At 36.0% G+C, this 20,320-nt stretch overlaps 2 protein-coding genes across 3 annotated transcripts in view; both read left to right on the forward strand.

Annotated features, from left to right (window-relative positions):
• The window catches only part of LOC135076061 (max dimerization protein 4-like), a 417,394-nt gene that overhangs the window by 54,067 nt on the left and 343,007 nt on the right, over positions 1-20,320 (forward strand). The window lies entirely within an intron of this gene.
• On the forward strand, positions 16,423-20,082 carry LOC135075826 (uncharacterized). The gene is made up of 2 exons (XM_063970285.1): positions 16,423-16,596; positions 19,199-20,082. Exons 1-2 carry the CDS (start codon positions 16,464-16,466, stop codon positions 19,903-19,905), a joined length of 840 nt encoding a protein of 279 aa, XP_063826355.1. The 5' UTR covers positions 16,423-16,463; the 3' UTR covers positions 19,906-20,082.

Consider the following 20,320-nt stretch of genomic DNA (forward strand, 5'->3'; position numbering starts at 1 on the left):
TTAATTATACAATTAAAACACCTGTGGCGCAGACTAACAAAAATAAATATTGGTGCCGCTTCTTCCCAATATTTTTTGTGTTGTGTTTGAAAGAAACCAATAATAAATATTTTTTTTTTACTCTTGATGATTAAACAACGAAAAACAACAAGTACGAGTCGGACGTACAAACGTATATATACACGCTGTTTTCAGAATGTGTGTGTCAAAATTTATTAAAAAAAACTTACTAAAATGTACCTGACTGACGTTTGAGTTTTCCTAAATTCTGGCGAGCATTTCCGCGCTGAAAAAAATCAATGATACCAGCATTAAAATAACTGAAAACAGTCACTGAAAATTCTGAAGCTTCAACCACCTGTCATTGGCCTATGATAGCGCCAGCGATGGCGATCTGCGCGCGTTGGTATGGTTGAAGCTTGAATCCCCACATCCCTCCCTGAGATATTCTCAATTTCCAAACTCAAAATTAATTGATATTCAAAATAGCATTACCAACATAAGTTTGGGTCGGTCAGCGTGTGCTATTTTTAGCCGGATTGCAATAAACTTGCACGTAAGCAGTTTTGACGCCCAAAACGGCGTAATCGCCGACGCACGCTGCATACATAATGTGCAATCGGCGTAAGTGATTTAAATAACTGTACTTTACGTATCGTATACGGCTACTGACGTGCCGAATTTTGGCTTGTTGTCCCTTTTACTCATATAAATATGTTTTGAAACAACAATATTAGCTGAAAGTAAAGGAGCAGGAATTCCATCTTATTAATACGAAAGAGACTGTCTATTGTTTTTTTGTAACATTTTCGCGCCTAAACAGTAGTACCTACCTACTTATTTCAGTGATGATTAGATAGAGATACTATTATAATTATGTACATTGTCCCTGGAAATAATACATAAGTACCTACTTGTTTCTTAATTCAAATTCAAATTCAAATATTTATTTGCACAATTTTGGGTAAACTTAGTGGTCTTAAAACTAGTATAAGTAGATCGCCAACTTAGAAACTTTAAAGGGGATTAATAATATGTGTATCCCAACTAATATTATAAATGCGAAAGTAACTCTGTCTGTCTGTCTGTCTGTCTGTCTGTCTGTCTGTTACGCTTTCCCGCTTAAACCTCGCAACCGATTTTGATGAAATTTGGCATAGAGATAGTTTGAGTCCCGGGAAAGAACATAGGATAGTTTTTATCCCGGTTTTTGAAACAGGGACGCGCGCGATAAAGTTTTTCTGTGACAGACAAAATTCCACGCGGGCGAAGCCGCGGGCGGAAAGCTAGTAGCAAATAAATGCTTATAAGGCAAACATAATGGTAATATATATAGGTACGACATAGATACATGGTTATACCTTGGGGCGAGTGATTTGCGATCCAAGCTTTCCTTAATCCAGACACATAACCGGCATAAGTTCGCAGTATAATGAGCACAATAAATACTTCAATGTTATTAGAAGAAATAAACCTTGATATTGCCACACCAAATATATTTTTTTCTAATTTGAAGCGAGCTAAGTGCAGGTCACGCCATGACCAAAACACAGGGTTGTCAAACTTGATGAAGTCTCGTAATTTGTTTTAAAACTAAAAGGAACGATGCTGAGAAGAAATGAGAAGTAGGTATTTTCTGAAAATCATAAATTAATAAATTATTCCTAAATTACTGCAGCAATAACAATTTATTTTTGCATAAAGGTAGATGTTATAGTGATAGGTCAATTTATTTACAAAATTTTGACTTCATGTAATTTTTTTTAGAAAATATGCTTCTAAAACTGTTTTTTTTTTATAAAATCACAAAATCTAATATTTCTTCGAAACTGAGCAAAAGCAACTACTAGTTCTTTCATCAATTTTATACATAATGGTAATATCTAACGATTGAATTAATAAAACATGGATGTCCGCTTCTAAGGCAAAATAAAACTGTGGTAGGGAATTATAACCTTCTTTACATATTTTTTTAAGAACAAACAGTCATACGGGTTCTGATTAAGTACGATGATTTATTTGCGGTTTTTTGTGTCGTTGAAATGTAGAGTCCGATTGTTTTGCTAACCCTAATTCCCCAATGCGTTTTTGTTCCTTTTTGTGAAGGGTTCAAGTGGAAGGTGTAGGTGAAATTACGTTTTACTTAGAATTGTTATTGTTTTTGTGCCCGCGATAATTATGACTCTTAAAGTGGCTAAGTCGCAGGCACGATTATTACAAAGTATTGCGATAATGTGCAGCAATTGAATAACTGCTGGTGTTTTCGTAGAAAACAACTTTTTTGCTGTGAAATTTGATTTTGCGACGTAGATATACAGAGTGTCCCAGAATGGGTGAATCAAACTGGCCTCCCCTGTATCATATTTTTAGGGATAGTACATTAGTAGAGCTACCTCCCCTATCAGTTTGATTCACCCATTCTGGGACACCCTGTATAGTTGGTAAGTAATTTTTTTCTTTAAACTGTATTAAGTTACCTTGAGACACCCACTCGAAGGAACTTATAGATTTTTGACATTGACAGCAATTGCAAATTAATGATGTACAATAGACAGCACATCCAGCTATACATTATTATTGCAAAATCGCGCTTAATACCGTGGGACAAGATGCTGCGGTGTTTAGCTTAATATACCGATGTCTGTAAATACATTCACCGTCGTAGAAGGTTTGTAGTAACTCATTCAAGGCGATAACAGCAGTACTTTAACCAGTGACCAGTAACGATGACTAATGATAATGAATGGAACCATTATAACGACTAGTGGCTTTTAAAACCATACGCCTCAAGGCCTGCTGCTTTTGAATCAGAAGACTCATTATATTTTTCTACCTTCACACAGCGGTCGGTATAGTGGCACATCTTATTTTTTTACGTTTTACAGATACAGAAGTCTATGAAAATATTTTGATTATAAAAAGACAATTTCGTATTTTTTTTAATGTGCCATTATGATTATACCGCTTTTGTTTGTATGATTATGAAGGGGGGTCAGAACACAGATTACAAAAAAAATTCAATCAAAGTTTACAAAAACAAAATGTCGTGTAAGGATGGATTCGACCAAACAAGAGTAAATATTAATCTCAGAATAAATCTTCAGTTTTGACATAATATTTCCCATACTGAAAATGTCAATGTGTCAGTTATACCAAGAGTTACGTATCCTCGGATAAAAGTTTGGTCGAATCGGGCCTTAGTGTAGTTACGGTCAAAGTTAGGTGGTGCAACTCAGCCTTAGACTACATAGAGCGTTGTTGACTCACCGTGCGATTCCTTCCTTGTGGCTATTACCTATTACTTTAAGTATTTAAACATTCGTATACACGTGAACTTTGAAGCAGACAGTTTCTCTTTCTCAATGACAAGCTCAAGTAAACACGCAGGAGTAATGGTGTAATGTGTTCGATATTTGATTAGGCTGAACCAACGTTCAATAGTTCGAGTCCGTTCGACTCCCGGGCGATTCGGAGTTTTGGGTTTCGGTTAACTTGGTACTTCGATACATATTACCGATCGCAATTTGTCGTAGATATGTGACGTAGTACATGCGTGAACAGCCAGCACACACTTCAACTGAACGAGTTAAATACTTTTACAAAAGTTTTGGGAGTGGTAGAGCAGGGAACGTAAAGGGATTTATTTAAAACTAGCTGACCCGGCGAACTCTGTTCCGCCTTAAAGACAATAAATAAGCCATCGCAATTTTTTTTATTTTCTCACCGTTTAGACCTACCCTGGACTATGACAAACGTTTTAAAACCAAAATCAGCTCAATCGGCCCAGCCGTTCTCGAGTTTTAATCAGAGTAACGAACAGCAATTCATTTTTATTTATATAGATGAATTGCTTAAATGAGCTTCTCCTTAACTTAATTTAGGATACGTATTTTAATACGTATTTCAGGATTTTTCGATAATATGATGCTTTGAATGAGAAATAGAAAGATATGGAAGTAAAGACTTTGTCATTGATAAAAGATTCGTGAAAGAATTACCTCGCATTTGAACACAACTACAAGTCGAAACTTCTTTTTGGCGCAAAGAAGCAACTTTTCAAGACTTCTTCTTTTTGGCGTAGGTCTAAAGAAGTTACAAACACTTTAAACAATCAATTAACCTTTAATTTCTTACTATTCCGCACCTTATGCAACTAATTCGCATACTCAATGAATTATTAATTAACTTTATCACTAAAGTTTATTCTGCCTACGAGTACTTAGTCTGAGGCTGAGTTGCACCACCCAACTTTAACCGAAACTATAACGATAACCGTTGTTTTTGTATAGTTTGACAGATTTTTGACGCTTATTAAAGTTAAAGTAAGTTAGTGTAACCCAGCCTTAGCGTGGCTGTTCTCTTCTGGCTGTCTGAGCGGTTTGCTATCAAACTTGCCATACATAAACCCACTTAAGTTAACGCCAAGTATTGTTTCTCAAACTTGGAACCGTCGTGACCCCTAAACTTTAATTAATATTGAATGAAGGTTCAGTTTCTCCGATGTTCGCGACTTGGGCTCAGGTTACTATAATATCTGTTTTAAAACATTATTAATGTCGTAAGTTGGGACAGTACTATGCGTAACATTACACTAGAGCACAATGATTCTCCAATTTTGAAGTTCGGCTACGGTGTCCTATTAAACGCTGTACGCGGCGTAGGACGTTAGCGTCAAACGTTAACGTTCCTATCGACGTCCATACGCCGACGTCAACGTCTGAAATATACATCGTTCGTTCGTTCGTTTCGGCCGAAAGACGTCCACTGCTGGACAAAGGCCTCCCCCAAGGATTTCCACAAAGACCGGTCCAGGCACCTCCCGCGACCTTCACCAGATCGTCGGTCCACCTAGTGGGAGGTCTGCCCACACTACGTCTTCCGGCTCGTGGTCACCACTCGAGAACTTTTCACCCCAGCGTGAGCCATCAGCTCTACGAGCTGTGTGCCCCGCCCACTGCCACTTGATTTTAGCGATTCTGCGCGAAATATACATATTTTAAAGCTTTAGAGTAGGCGCACACCGTTGATTTGTCGTCGGCCGATAGTTTAGTCGGGCAGTTGATCAGTATGGGCATGTATGGGAGTGCGCACACTACGCCAATTCGATTTGGCCGATTCTTCATACAATTTAAAATCGGGCACAACTATCGGCCAACTAAAAATCAACGGTGTGCGCCTACTCTTAACTATAGTATAGTTTTTACAGTATAATTCTTATTTATATGTCATGACAATAATTAGAAGACTACATTTAATTACATTTCGATCGTCGGTAATTAATGGCTTGTGCCTTGTTTACTGGAAATAACTAGTATAAAAAGTTGTAGGTTTGTTACATCGAATTTCGATAACTGCTGATTACATTCTGACGAGCAATTAATTGCTGGCTTCTAAAACAATTGAAGGTTCGGTCAAACCAACGCGATCACACGCGATCAACCGGCGTGCAGCGATGGCGATCAATGCATTAAAGGTTCGGCCAAACCAACGCGATCACACGCGATCAACCGGCGTGCAGCGATGGCGATAATTGCATTTAGGTCTGGTCGCCATCGCTGCACGCCGGCTGATCGCGGTGTGATCGCGTTAGTTTGGCCGAACCCTTAGGTCTGGTCGCCATCGCTGCACGCCGGCTGATCGCGCTGTGAATTGTGATCGCGTTGGTTTGGCCGAACCCTGAGGGAGGTATACCTTGATTTTTTAGAATCCAGCAGAGATGTAAACAAACACTTTCATACACAATTACACCATAATCACTTACGTGTTCATAATATCATACACATTATTTAACAAGCCCATGAAACCAACTTTATTTTCACGTTTATACAAGTTTGAAATCAATCTTTGAAACAAATTATTTTAGCAAAATACGTGGACGATGAAAATTTGTGAGACTTGTCAAATTGACTTGACGTTTAAAATCATGTGTTATCTCCATATTGTCTATGACTTGTCTCTGACACATCAGTGCTGTAACCTGTGAGTCATAGACAATAATCTGTAAATTTAATCGATATTATTTTAAGTATTCACTTATTCCGATTAGGTACTGATTAATTTTAAATAAAAAATATACGATATTTTGTTTAGTTTTCCAGCGATAACTTCGACAATATTGGAGATAACGTAAAATTATTTTTCTACTTTTAGTGTATACTTTTTCGGAGTCAGTTTAATTTTTAGTCGGAAATTATTTTACTTTTTTATGCAATTATGCTTACGTATTGTTCCATTGCTTATTTTCCTATATAAGTAAATAAAATAAAATAAAATAAAAATCTTCCTTCAATGAGGGTTTTCGCGATTGAAAAATCCGCCAGATGGCAATACGTAGACGCGAGGTCCAAATGATGCGTGATTGGTGGATTTTGACATATCTGTCAATGTCATGTCAAAAATAACCAATCATGCAGCATTTGGACCTCGCGTCTACGTATTGCCATCTGGCGGATTTTCTTCAATCGCGAAAACCCTCATTGATAGCATCTTAAATTACCTCCCTAGCGGAATAGAGCAACAAAGAATTGAGCGAGCGAGATGTCACTAGTAGCAACACTGTCAAACAGAACTTTTTGCAACTATTTTAATTTTACGGATATCATTGATTGTTTTACTGTCCAGTGTGTTTTTTGATTACATCTGTGCATACAGTTTGTTTCCTGTTCTCGAAAATTTCATAATCAGTTCACATTCAATGTTGCGACTTTGTTGCATATTTTTAGTATTTTGACGATCACCCGGCGATGATACGCAAGTATAGCCTGACCAGGAACATAAAAACCCTGGCATAGAGGCGCGTCAATCGCATTTGATAGTGCAACACTGAGTACAGTCGTACATGTGTTAAATTAATAGGCTAAATTTATGTATCAGGATTCAGGATTACGGGCTAATTTGATATTTTCATAAATTAACGAAAAAATATTATTAAAGGTAACCTGGTTTAAATAAATTAAATGAAACCATCAATCGAGCTAGTAGGATTTATTTTATTATTCATCAATAATCAAATTCAGAACTTGAATATTCAACTGCAATGTCTGCTCATGAACGCTTCAAACTCGGTACTTCTTTCCCAATTCCATAAAATTCAAAACTTAGAAAGTGACAAAAAACTTTAAAATAGGTAGTTGAAACAGACTAAGTACAGCTAATTTTCATAGTGGACTGTACTATACGATAAACATGTCAGTCAATTTGACAACCTTTGTCGGAAACATTATTCAATGAAAATATTGTCCAAACCCTTAGTATTTCTCTTCGACAAATACATTAACACATTGTGAACCACTTTTCTTTCACAACTATAAAAATATTTTAGCAATTTAATTCACAAAATCAATTGCACACATTTAAAATAAAGTTTGTTTACACTTTGATAACAATAGACTGACATGCAAGGTGACATGTCAATGAAGTTTTCAGTTACTGTTGCCATTAAAAGAAATTAGTACCATTAGTTTTCCGCAACATGGCGAGGGTTTTTATGTTCCTGGTCAGGCTATACTACAATAATTTCACTTCGCGATTAACGAGAAGTTTTGTCGCATCACTAGTTCACAGACTAAAAATATTTTTATGTCAGTTGGCCATTTTTGATGACATTTATGCTGATTTCTAAAAAATTAGACTGTAGGCTCGTTCCTATCAGTCACTATCTATGGAAATACCATGGTGTTGTGTATTTTATAGATTATACGAGTATTGTCGGTTCCTAATCCCATCAGCTTATTTATCACAAAGAAGCTATAGTCAGGGATAAAACTAGGATATTTTTTTTTTGCTATGTGACATGTATGAAATAATTTCAGAAGTTGCAACACGTTACATAAAGTAACATATTATTAAAAGTAAAGAATTAAAATATATTATTATTTGATACACATTTTTCCAGGATCTGTGGGGTCATAAACTATCACCCAAACCCACCCTTCTGTGGTTATTAATATTATAGTTATACTATACGAACACGGAAATCCTGACTGGCTTACAGCGCCGTTAATATTCTATTACACTATGCGTGATTAAACTTATATGTGCTTGCGTTACGATGGTGGCATTACTATTTAATCACACTAATATTATAAAAGCGAAAGTTTGCGAGTCTGTATTTTGTCACTTCTTCACGACTAAACGGCTGGAACGAGTTTAATAAAATTTGGTATGGAGTTGGCTGATACCCTGGACTAATACATAGGTTACGTTTTACCGCGGGTAACACCGCGGGGCACATCTAATTTAGGATATATTTTATACGAGTTAGGTACATTCAATGCAGCACGTGTAAGTCATAATAGTAATCAATTGTCGAAAGTTGCTGCGATGTTGTTAAGTCATAATTATATTGTTAATTGGTACTTAACGTTTCTTATTTATTTAAACAACATTTATTTCAAAATGTGTACCGTGTACAAAATATATCTATCAATTCTAATTTTCGTGTTTTAACGTCTTAACTACGATGTATATTCTGTTTGAATTATGACGTAGGGTAATTGTGCCGGTTTTCCGTCCAGCTCCTGTTTTCGTCCATTTGACCGACTTGCCACAAACAAATACGGAAAATTAGAATACAAACCTAACTTTCCGTGCAAGTTTGGACTTGTTACAATCTATAATATCTAAGTAACAGTTCTGCCTGCATGAAAATGTAATTTGACAAGTAATAACTCCAAAAAAATCTACGGAAGTTGCTGCTGCACACAGGTGAATGGAAAATGTCGTCAAGTTAGAAAAAAAACGTGCCGGTAGGGAACTTTCATGGTATGTTTAATTACTGTTTAGGCTACTTTACGTAATGTTTTTGGCACGTATGTCTAATTATTAGCATAATAAACACTATTTTAAGGGTTTATTAAAGTTTTTGTATAGAAATCTTAGATAATTAAGTGGACTAATACTAGCATAACAATTTTGCAAGATATTGGTTTTCGTCCACGTGGACGGAAACCCTGACACCTAGTTAATATTTTTAATAATCATTTTACTTCAATGGACCTACAAAATACAATGTTTTTTCTTCCAATATGATCTTTATTGCTATTACATTAAACATTTTAGTTTACGTCCACTTTTTAACAGTGATAAACCCATAAAAACCGTTAAAAAGATGTGGACGAAAACAAAAAACAGCTTTAAACGTTGTTGTGTTTTCGTCCATGACGTCATGAGCAAGCACTGGGGTGGACGAAAACCAAAATTAGCTATTCCTGTTGATTAGTTTTCGTCCATTTGTCCTTCGACCTATTGAAATATTTTCCTAAATTTAGGTAAGAAACTTATTTAAATCTTTTTGATATCATTTGAAAGCTAACAAAATTACCTTTCAAATGATATACCACAATCCATAGTTACTGTATTGTAGAATTGGTTTTAAGTTAATAATTCAACTGCACCCTTTTTTCTACACAGTGGTCGAAAACTAGCGTACACTAGGACGAAAACTGATTTTTTTGGACGAAAACTAGTGAAATCGCCTCTTTTGCATAAAATATTTTTATAAAAAAACCCGTGGTATTTACTTATTGTCATATAATATTAACGTAAAGTAGACTATATAAGGACTAAAATGACATATGACACATATGAGTAAGGGTATTTTAAGATATTCATTTCGCATCACAAAGTTGGCAACTCCGATAATTGGACGAAAACTAGCGCACTTACCCTACAAAGTCGACAATTCAGCTGCATTAACAATTTATAAGTGAATTGTTTTACAATTTTAAACAAAACGTGTCTTCTATCCGTTAATGACTTGACATTACTTGAAATGAAACAAAGTTTACAGCGATACACGTGGAGCAAGCAGAACGAACTGCGAGTAGGGTGGCCAAGTCCAAAAACAATAAAGCCGGACTCGGTGCTTTATTTGGCCGGATATTTTACCCTAAAAGCCGGACCTTCGTGGGCGAATATTTTGTGCTCTTTTTGTTACCCCTAAGTCCCCAACACGTGATGCCCTAAGCAATTACTTAATTTGCTAAGTATGGGTTAATCAGGTACTGCCTACATGAAACGTTAAGTTTATGTCAGTGTCTTCAAAACTAAACTATTTATTTTTTAGTTTATTCAGAAACTCAACAGCTATATTACATTTTTTTTTTTAGAATATTTTTCTTACAATGGTGGCACTTAAGCTAAAAATGAGTTCCATGACATGCAATAATGTTCGTACATTATAATATCTATTGTTATTTATTCATTTATACATTTCTTTCTTTTTATATACATTATACTTACGCAGGGTGAAACCGAAAGGCACCGCCAAGCTTTAGGAGCGACTAAGGATTAGTAACTTAATTTATTTTAATTTAATTTATAGATGTGATTCTGTTGGTCTTATGTAACTATGTGCTACATAAGACCAACAGCCTACATAAAAAGGCCGGACGAGAGAATATTTGGCCGGACACGTCCGTAAAAAGCCATAAAAAAAGCCGGACAGGTCGGACGAGAGAATATTTGGCCGGACACATGTCCGGCTAAAGTCCGACACCTGGCAACCCTATCTGCGAGTCCAAAAGTCAACCGCCCTGCGAAGTAGGTCGCTTACACGCCAACAAATGCCAGTCAAAATTTAATGACACCCCATGCCCTTAAGGACGTTAGCTGCATTGTTGGGACGGTTAATGTTAGCCATGAATCATGGCTAGAATCCACGGTCCCCGGGGATTATGCAATTTTGAGATGCTTAGGCGGAATTGGTGCTGAGATTTTTGTTTGTTGTTTTGACGCATATCTTTTAAGGCACGCCACGGAATTTCGTATTTCAACTTATGAAAAACAACCGTGCGTAAACGTAAAAAATCGTTTAAAATACGCTGTACGTTGTATGTGTCAATATAATTGGTTTTAATTTAATTTAATTTAATGTGCAAATTTCCGATAATCTCTATAGAGATAAATAACAGTCTATCATAGGACATGGAAAGAGGTAGGTAATTAGGTATCATACACCACGTTTACTCATTAATTGTGTGGCATAAAGGATAAAGAAGTCATAAAATGCAATTATTTCTTCTTATAGGTACATATCGCAAACATAACATTATGCTGACAAGTCAGTAAATCACACACCCCATGCATGAAATGCTTGACATGCCTGACCAAACATGACCTGTTTAGATTACAGATTTTTTAGGAGCAGTTCCGATAGTACCATGGAATGTTAAGTGTGGTAGCTCATACCGTTCAATACTTTTAGTCGTAAGTGATACTTATCTTAATTGGAGACTAGTTGAACATTCATCACCATTGGGTCAGGTTTCAGAATAAAGGATTTTATTAGTATCGTTTAAAACGCTTAAATACGTTCGAACTATATGTAAATATATAAATAAAATAAAACGTTTTATTTTATTTATTCATCATCACCATCTTAACTTAACTTTGACAAACGTCAAAAATCTGTCAAACTACATACATAAAACACCGGTCATCGTTAAATTTAGTTAAGTGGTGCAATTCAGCCTTAGTTTATACTAGAATAGCTTTTGCCCGCGGCTTCACCCGCGTGAAATTTAGTTTGTCACATATACTATATGTTATTCTGGGTTATAAACAATAATACTGTAAAGTTTCATCAAAATCCGTTTAGTAGTTTTTGCGTGAAAGAGTAACAAACATCCAGACATCCACACAAACTTTCGCATTTATAATATTAGTAAGATAGTACAATACAAAAAACATAAACAAAAGTCGACCGACAGACACAGCCCTAGCACGGCTGCCTTTATCTATTGTGTGGCGGAAATGTGCGAGTGCGACGGGCGATCGTGCTCCTCGTTCTGGCGTCCGAGCGAACCGCTTTTCCCCTCGCGCCGCATACCTGCGCGACGAGCCACGGGCGACGCACGTCTATTCCATTTCTGGCTCCGAAACCATGGATGAGGCTCTCATAAAGTGGATTAAACACCATTCCTATATTTGGGACACGACGCACCCATTGTATAAACAGATAGACGTGAAAGAGGAAGCTTGGAAAGATATTGTAAGAAAAACAAATATGGAGAGTGGTAAGTTTTTAACGGTTTATTGCATGTCTAGTAACGTTGTTGCGTTAATCACTATTTTTCATTGCTTTTAACTAATTTATCTTAATATCAAGGGCTTAAGTTTTTACTTAATACTTTTTAATAGAAAATATCACTCAAAGAAAACATTCATTTATTTTTGAAATGAAAGAAACCGGGAATCGAACCGAGTAAAATTGTTAAAATTATGGCAATTTTATGGGATTTTGTTTATTATTCACTAAAAAAAGAGTTTAAATTAAATATCTAGTACTGTTTTACGAGGTGAAATAATATCCTGATTTGTTTGCTAGTCACAAAAATCTGAAACTTAATGATAATGACTAATAATTTTCACATTATTTTTGATAATATGTTATGTTACAAATTACAATATATGTTTTTTTACAGTATCAGCGGCAAAGTCCAGATGGCGAGGTCTGCGGTCCGCTCACCGGAAGGCAATCATAAATTTTAACAATAACAAAAGGAAAGGCACACCGAATGTTCGGGTCTGGAAGTACTTGAGTCAAATGAAGTTTTTGGTTCCACATATGTGTGACTTTTACAGAGATGTGACACCACCTCCGGATTTCTCGCCAGGACCGGAGAATACAGCTACAGAAGACAGTACTAACCCAAATACGACACCAGTGTCAAAAAGGTTGAAGTATGATGTTGAAAACTCTGTGGATACAGAAAAAACAAATGTACAAAGTAATGAGTTATATACAGAAGAAGACACATCAAATATCCCGTTGAAATATTTTTTTGATGCCATGTACGAAAGCACAAAGCAAATGCCAGAATCTTATCAAAGAGAAATAAAAAGAAAGTTGTTTCACTCGGTAATGGTGGCTGAAGATGCTATTACTAATAATAATACAGTTACTAATCAGACAAATCGTCAATGATTAATTCTGGACCGCTAGGTTCTGGATTGCAGCAATTTGAATCCTCTTTAGATGCTACTAACGCAAAAGACGAAGAGAACCGAGACTTAAAATATGTCTTCATTGTAAGCGATGATGATGATGATTACTGAACTTCGTTGTTGCTCTAAAATTGTATAACTGTGATTAATTTAAGAAAAACTTACCATGGTAAAAACGCACTTATTGATACATTAGAGTAGCTTCTCTGTAATTTGTGATAGTTCAAAGTTAAAAACTTGTCAATGTAATTCTAATAAACATTTATTTTGCATCCAAATTATGGTGTTTAATTTTAATACATACATCCTATTTTTTAATTGGAGACTAGTTGAACATTCATCACCATTGGGTCAGGTTTCAGAAAAAAAGGATTTTATTAGTATCGTTTAAAACGCTTACATACGCTCGAACTTTATGTATAAATAAATAAATAAATGAAATAAAACGCTTGTTTGATCTCCAAAGATAAAAAGAAGCGCGTACTGGAAATTAGGACTGGGTTGCACCATCTTAACTTAACTTTGACAAACGTCAATAATCTGTCAAACACCATACAAAAAACACCGGTCATCGTTAAATTTAGTTAGGTGGTGCAATTCAGCCTTAGTTTATACTAGACTAGCTTTTGCCCGCGGCTTCACCCGCGTGAAATTTAGTTTGTCACAGATCGTCATAAATTATAGCCCATAATATGTTATTCTGGGTTATAAATAATAATACTGTAAAGTTTCATCAAAATCCGTTCAGTAGTTTTTGCGTGAAAGAGTAACAAACTTCCAGACATCCACACAAACTTTCGCATTTATAATAATAAGTAAGATAGTACAATCAGGCCTGTTCATCTCCGCGAGTTTACATCGAAAACAAAACACGCACGATGCACCTACAGGATACTATTCGACAAGGCCTCACATACGATACGAGCGAACATTGACTCACGCACGCGTATTCTTGTGTATGATGGAAGAAAATAAAGAAAATGGGTACTAAATGCTGTGCAGTATTTAACTGCCTAAATAATAATAAAAACAAAGAATGTACTTTTTTAAGTTGCCTCAAGACACTGAGAGGTAAATAAGTAGTTAATATTATTCATGATAATTCATGCTAAATCGTGTATTTTCTCCGCCATTTTCCGCAGTTTGGCACCTCACGTCACATCATTTTACCGAAGTCAGCCCTATATATAGCTTCGGCGCAGTGCCGATCACTGACGTTTGTCAACAAAATGCTGTTTGACTCTTGAGACAGGCTAAATTACACCATATTGTTAATGACATTGAGTATACATTTTTTTAAATACCTTTGCGAAGTAAAACTTCTGTACGTGGTACTTATTATTATTCTGTGGTACAATACAAAAAACATAAACAAAAGTTGACCAACAGCACAGCCCTAGCACGGCTGCCTTTATCTATTGTGTGGCGAGGCTCGGCGGAAACGTGAATGTGCGAGTGCGACGGGCGATCGTGCTCCTCGTTCTGGCGTCCGAGCTAACCCCTCGCGCCGCATACCTGCGCGACGAGTCACGGGCGACGCACGTCTATTCCCTTCTGGCTCCGAAACCATGGATGAGGCTCTCATAAAGTGGATTAAACACCATTCCTATATTTGGGACACGAAGCACCCATTGTATAAACAGTTAGACGTGAAAGAGGAAGCTTGGAAAGATGTTGTAAGAAAAACAAAGATGGAGAGTGGTAAGTTTTTAACCGTTTATTGCATGTTTACGTTGTTGCGTTAATCACTGTTTTTCATTGCTTTTAAATAATATCTCAAGGGCTTAAGTTTTTTCTTAATATACTGTTGTTCTTAATAGAAAATATCACTCAAAGAAAACATTCATTTATTTTTGAAATGAAAGAAACCGGGAATCGAACCAAGTAAAATTGTTAAAATTATGGCAATTTTATCGGATTTTGTTTATTATTCACTAAAAAAAGAGTGAATAAAATATCCACTACTGATTTACGGGGTGAAATAATATCCTGATTTGTTTGCTAGTCACAAAAATCTGAAACTTAATGATAATGACTAATAATTTTCACATTATGTTTGATTTACAAATTACAATATAATATGTTTATTTACAGTATCAGTGGCAAAGTCCAGATGGCTAGGTTTGCGGTCCGCGCACCGCAGGGCAATCATAAGTTTTAACAATAACAAAAGGAAAGGCACACCGAATGTTCGGGTCTGGAAGTACTTGAGTCAAATGAAGTTTTTGATTCCACATATGTGTGACGTTTACAGAGATGTGACACCACCTCCGGATTTCTCGCCAGGACCGAAGAATACAGCTACAGAAGACAGTACTAACCCAAATACGACACCAGCGTCAAAAAGGTTGAAGTATGATGACGAAAAGTCTGTGGATACAGAAGAAACAAATGTACAAAGTAATGAGTTATATACAGAAGAAGACACATCAAATAACCCGTTGAAATATTTTTTTGATGCCATGTACGAAAGCACAAAGCAAATGCCAGAATCTTATCAAAAAGAAATAAAAAGAAAGTTGTTTCACTCGGTAATGGAGGCTGAAGATGCTATTGCTAATAATAATCCAGCTACTAATAATAATGATTAATTCTGGACCCTGGTTCTGGATTGCAGCAAAATGAATCTAAAAGATACTTCTAACGCAAAAGACGAAGAGAATCAAGATGATGATGATTACTGAACTTCGTTGTTGATTACTGAAATTGTATAACTATGATTAATTTAAGAAAAACTTACCATGGTAAAAACGCACTTATTGGTACAAAAGTGCGTTTAGAGTAGCTTGTCTGTAATTTGTGATAATTCAAAGTTAAAAACTTGTCAATGTAATTCTAATAAACATTTATTTTGCATCCAAATTATGGTGTTTAATTTTAATACATATACATCGCATTTTTTCAAAAATGTCCTTGCCGGCTGCGTAAATAGACTGCAATCCATTATTAATAACACACGAAAAATATTTTCATCAAATATCTATGAATAAATTACGTTGTATTCAGTTAATTTCGGTCCATTATGCCGCATCCAATATACAACTTCGCTCAATGCGCATACATCCATGTTGTCTGGCGCGTGGTGACTCTTTCATGTTTTGGCTCGATGTTTTTGTTGTGTACGCGGCATTATTTTTGTTCACAGTGATAACTTAGTTGTATGCTCGATAAGATTACATTATTTAGGTATTTGAAATGTTTATCAGGAAGTTAATTGTTAGATTTTTTTGAAAAAAAAAAAGTTCTAAAAAGGCACCATTTAAAACACTGGTCCAATCTCTAACGATGAATAAGAAATTAGGTTACTAGATGCAAGTGTTGACCGATAGACAGCCCTAGCGCGGCCGCCGATTCTCTGTTTTGAGAGGCCGGGCCAAGCGAGTGTGCGAGTGCGATGGGCGATCGATCGCACCGCTCGCTCTGACAGCCGAGCGACGGAGCGAACCCCTCCTCCTCCCTCATACCACCGCGACATTGCACGGGCGACGCACGTACTCTTATTTTACCACGCAACTATGGATGCGTTATTCATTGAGTGCGTTAAAGAGTATCCCTGCATATGGGACACGAGCCTGCCGTTGTACAGACTGCTGGGAGTGAAGGAAGCAGCTTGGAAAGAAATTACAGAGAAAACAAACATGAAGAGTGGTAAGTTTTGAACCGTTTATTGCATGTTTACTGTTCATTGTTACGTTAACCAGTTTTTCATTGCTTTTGACTTCTACTCACTTAATATCTATATTATCTATTTAACTAAGGCGATTATCTTTATCACACCACTGCACCGTGCTCCGGCCAAAACGCCGCCACTGGCCACTGGCGTTTTTACATACCTTTTTTTTGTGGTTGCGTTTTGTGACTGTGGCGTGAAGCCCGTGTGCGGCGACCCTAATATTGGCCGTGAGCCATGAAGGCTGGACGCCCTGACAAGTTTTAATTTAATTTTATAATTATTGATTATTGCACGTTAGTTGTTATTAAATACCTAAATAGGTACTCCTATAAGTAACTAAAAATGACAATTTTTAATTTTCGATCTTAAAAAAATCACTGAAGAATAGGGATGATGACTGGGTAATGAAATCGAAATTCTATTTAGTCCGTCAGACAGATAATTAGAAAATATTAGCCTCATATTTTTTAATTTTTTTCCCTAATCGAATGATTACAGTATTATATTGAGTTGAAATGTCGCGTGACGTCACTTTTGAGTAAAAATTCTACTCAAGCGTGACGTATCGCGCCATTTCAACTCGATGTAGCACTGTTATTATTTAATTATGAAAGAAAATAAAAAATATGAGTCTAATATTTTCTAATTATCTGTCTGACGGACAAATAATTGAAATTTTGTCATCTAGCCTATTAAGTACTAGTAGTTTGATTTTTTCTTAAAGTAGGTATTATTAATTTCGGGTTCCCTACGTTTTATCGAAAGTCGTTTCATCGAAGGTCGTTTCATCGAAGCCGTTTCATCGATTGGTCATAATCTCGAACGTACGAAATATCGAATGCCGTATCATCGAATGGTCACATTATCGAATGGTCGAATCATCGAATGTCTTAGAGTCTTACCCCCTTACTAATAAAAAGTTACACAGTTGTTGAACACTGTTTTAAAATGACATTTCCATACTAAACGTCACTTGAAAACACTGTTCAACGAGCGTGTAAGTTTTATAAGTAACGGGGTAAGTGTCGAAAGGTTGTTTAATAAGTATCAAATATGGCAACATGGAAGGTGACGTCAGGCTGACTTGCACCAACTTTAACTGTGACAAACGTCAAAAATCTGTCAAACTCTAACATAAAACACCGGTTAGGTATCGTCATAGATACGGTCAAAGTTAGGTGGTACAAGTTAGCCTAAGTTAGTTTAAACCTAGCTTTTTTTTCCGTTACTTAAAATATCCAACTATCAAGTTTTTTTTAGTGACATGTGGTTAAGTATTATGTTAAGTATCAAGAAAATGCGTTTTCAAACCACCAAAATAGTAAAAGGGCGGTAAAGTGATTTAAATTTAGAACGTCAAAGTTGGATTTCGCCGTATGGATGTATTTTTTTTTAAATTTAGTTTGTACTAAGGCACTAAGGCTAAGGCGTGAGTGCATCATACATCCAGGTCTGGTGGCCGAACGCTTTTGTGTTATAGTTAATAGCTATTTTCACTTTATAAACACATTTTTTTTATCGATGTCATGATTAACTCCCTTACTATTAAAAAGTTACACACTCGTTGAATAGTAGTTTAAAGTGACATTTCCATATTAAACGTCACTCTAAAGTGTAAACAAGTGTTCAGCGAGTTACTAACTTTTATTAGTAAGTAGGTAACTCTTTAATACATACATAACCTTTTGACGCTAAGATATTCGATGATTCGACTATTCGATAATGTGACCATTCGATGATACGACATTCGATATTTCGTACGTTCGAGATTATGACCAATCGATGAAACGGCTTCGATGAAACGACCTTCGATGAAACGACTTTCGATAAAACGTAGGGAACCCATTAATTTCACATTAATGTTTTTGCCTGGTATTTACTGGATAATAAGTTTCATTAAAATACAACTGATTTACGGAGAGAAATTAAAAATTTGCTAACTCGTTACAAAAATATACTGAAACTGAATGACATTAGTGATTAATTTCATAATTATGCTATTATTAGCAGGCCTGTTCATCTCCGCGAGTTTACATCGAAAACAAAACACGCACGATTGCCCCCTACAAGAGTACTATTCGACAAGGCCTCACATACGAGCGAACATTGACTCACGCACGCGTATTCTTGTGTATGATGGAAAAAAATAAAGAAAATGGTGTACTAAATACTGTGCAGTATTTAACTGCCTAAATAATAATAAAAACACAGAATGTACTTTTTTAAGTTGCCTGAAGACACTGAGAGGTAAATAAGTAGTTAATATTATTCATGATAATTCATGCTAAATCATGTATTTCCTCCGCCATTTTCTGCAGATTGGCACCTCACGTCACATCATTTTACCGAAGTCAGCCCTATAGCTTCGGCGCAGTACCGATCATTGACGTTTGTCAACAAAACTTCTGACAAACTTGCTTGACTCTTGAGACAAGCTAAATTACACCATATTGTTAATGACATTGAGCATACATTTTTTTAAATACCTTCGCGAAGTAAAACTTCTGTACGTAGTACTTATTATTATTCTGTGTTATTAGTAATAGGTTATGTTACAGTAAATTATGTTTTTTGCAGTTGCAGCGGCAAAGAATAAATGGAAAAATATGCGAGACACGCACCGTGAGTCAGTGAAGAAATTTAACAAGAATAAAAGGAACGAAACACTAAAGCACGTGCGAAGGTGGAAGTACTTTGATCAAATGAATTTCTTGCTTCCACATATGAGTACGTACATAGATGTCACACCACCCCACGATCCGTCGCTAAGTCAGGAGGATACATCCAATACAGGCAGTACAGACCAAGATTCGACACCGCTGTCAAATATAAATACTGATGACACAGAGTCCACACTACTAATGGAGGATGAACCGGCACCGATACAAGTACCACAACCACAGATAACAAACGTACGGAGGGTGAACGAAGTAGTTGCATCAGGTGATGCATTGAAAGTATTTTTTGATTCGATGTACCAAAGCACAAGGCGAATGCCCCAGCATTATCAGAGAGAGATAAAACGAAAGTTGTTTAATTTGGTAATGGAATATGAAGACGCTCTTGACAACACAAATGTTTCACAATCAGGTGTCTACCGAAACAATCATGCTGCTGATCAGACAAATTACTCTGATAAAGAAGCTTCTGTGGGTCCTGAACCCACCAGTTCTGGACTGCAGAGAATTGTATTCGAAGAAGATACTAACGCAGAAGACGAAGAAAACCAAGATGTAAAGCCTATCTTGGAGTTCTCTATAAGTGATGATGAAGATTTTGACTAAATTTTTGTTGGTCCAAGACAGTGATTAATTTATGAAAAACTTACCTTAACGTCAAGGCAAAAAAACCTTTCTTGTACAAATAGCTCCTCTGTAATTTTAGATTAACTTCCGCGTATTCCTCTGTAATTTGTAGTTGAACCTGTAATTATAACTAATTAAATGTATTTTACTTTTAAATTGTACTCTATTTATTTTTTCATAATGTCCCTTTTTCAGAAATTTCTTCTGACATGTTAAATTAACTTTACTATTTACAAAATTTAATGTACCTATCTCTTATTGACTATCTACTTACATCTATTCTGCACGTTTCATAAGTAAGGAAATAGAAGTTTTCGTATTGGGGGTGGGACAAGTGTTAAACAATTGTTCAAAATGAGTGTCATTTTTAAAGTCGACTAAACACGAAGTTCAA

The sequence above is a fragment of the Ostrinia nubilalis genome, chromosome 11 (genome assembly GCF_963855985.1).
Source record: "Ostrinia nubilalis chromosome 11, ilOstNubi1.1, whole genome shotgun sequence".
Classification (NCBI taxonomy): domain Eukaryota; kingdom Metazoa; phylum Arthropoda; class Insecta; order Lepidoptera; family Crambidae; genus Ostrinia; species Ostrinia nubilalis.

Coding starts and splice junctions, on each gene's coding strand:
- LOC135075826 (XM_063970285.1), top strand. CDS start 16,464: ATGGATGCGTTATTCATTGAGTGCGTTAAAGAGTATCCCTGCATATGG. Junction 16,597..19,198: donor GAAAACAAACATGAAGAGTG/GTAAGTTTTGAA, acceptor TGTTTTTTGCAG/TTGCAGCGGCAAAGAATAAA.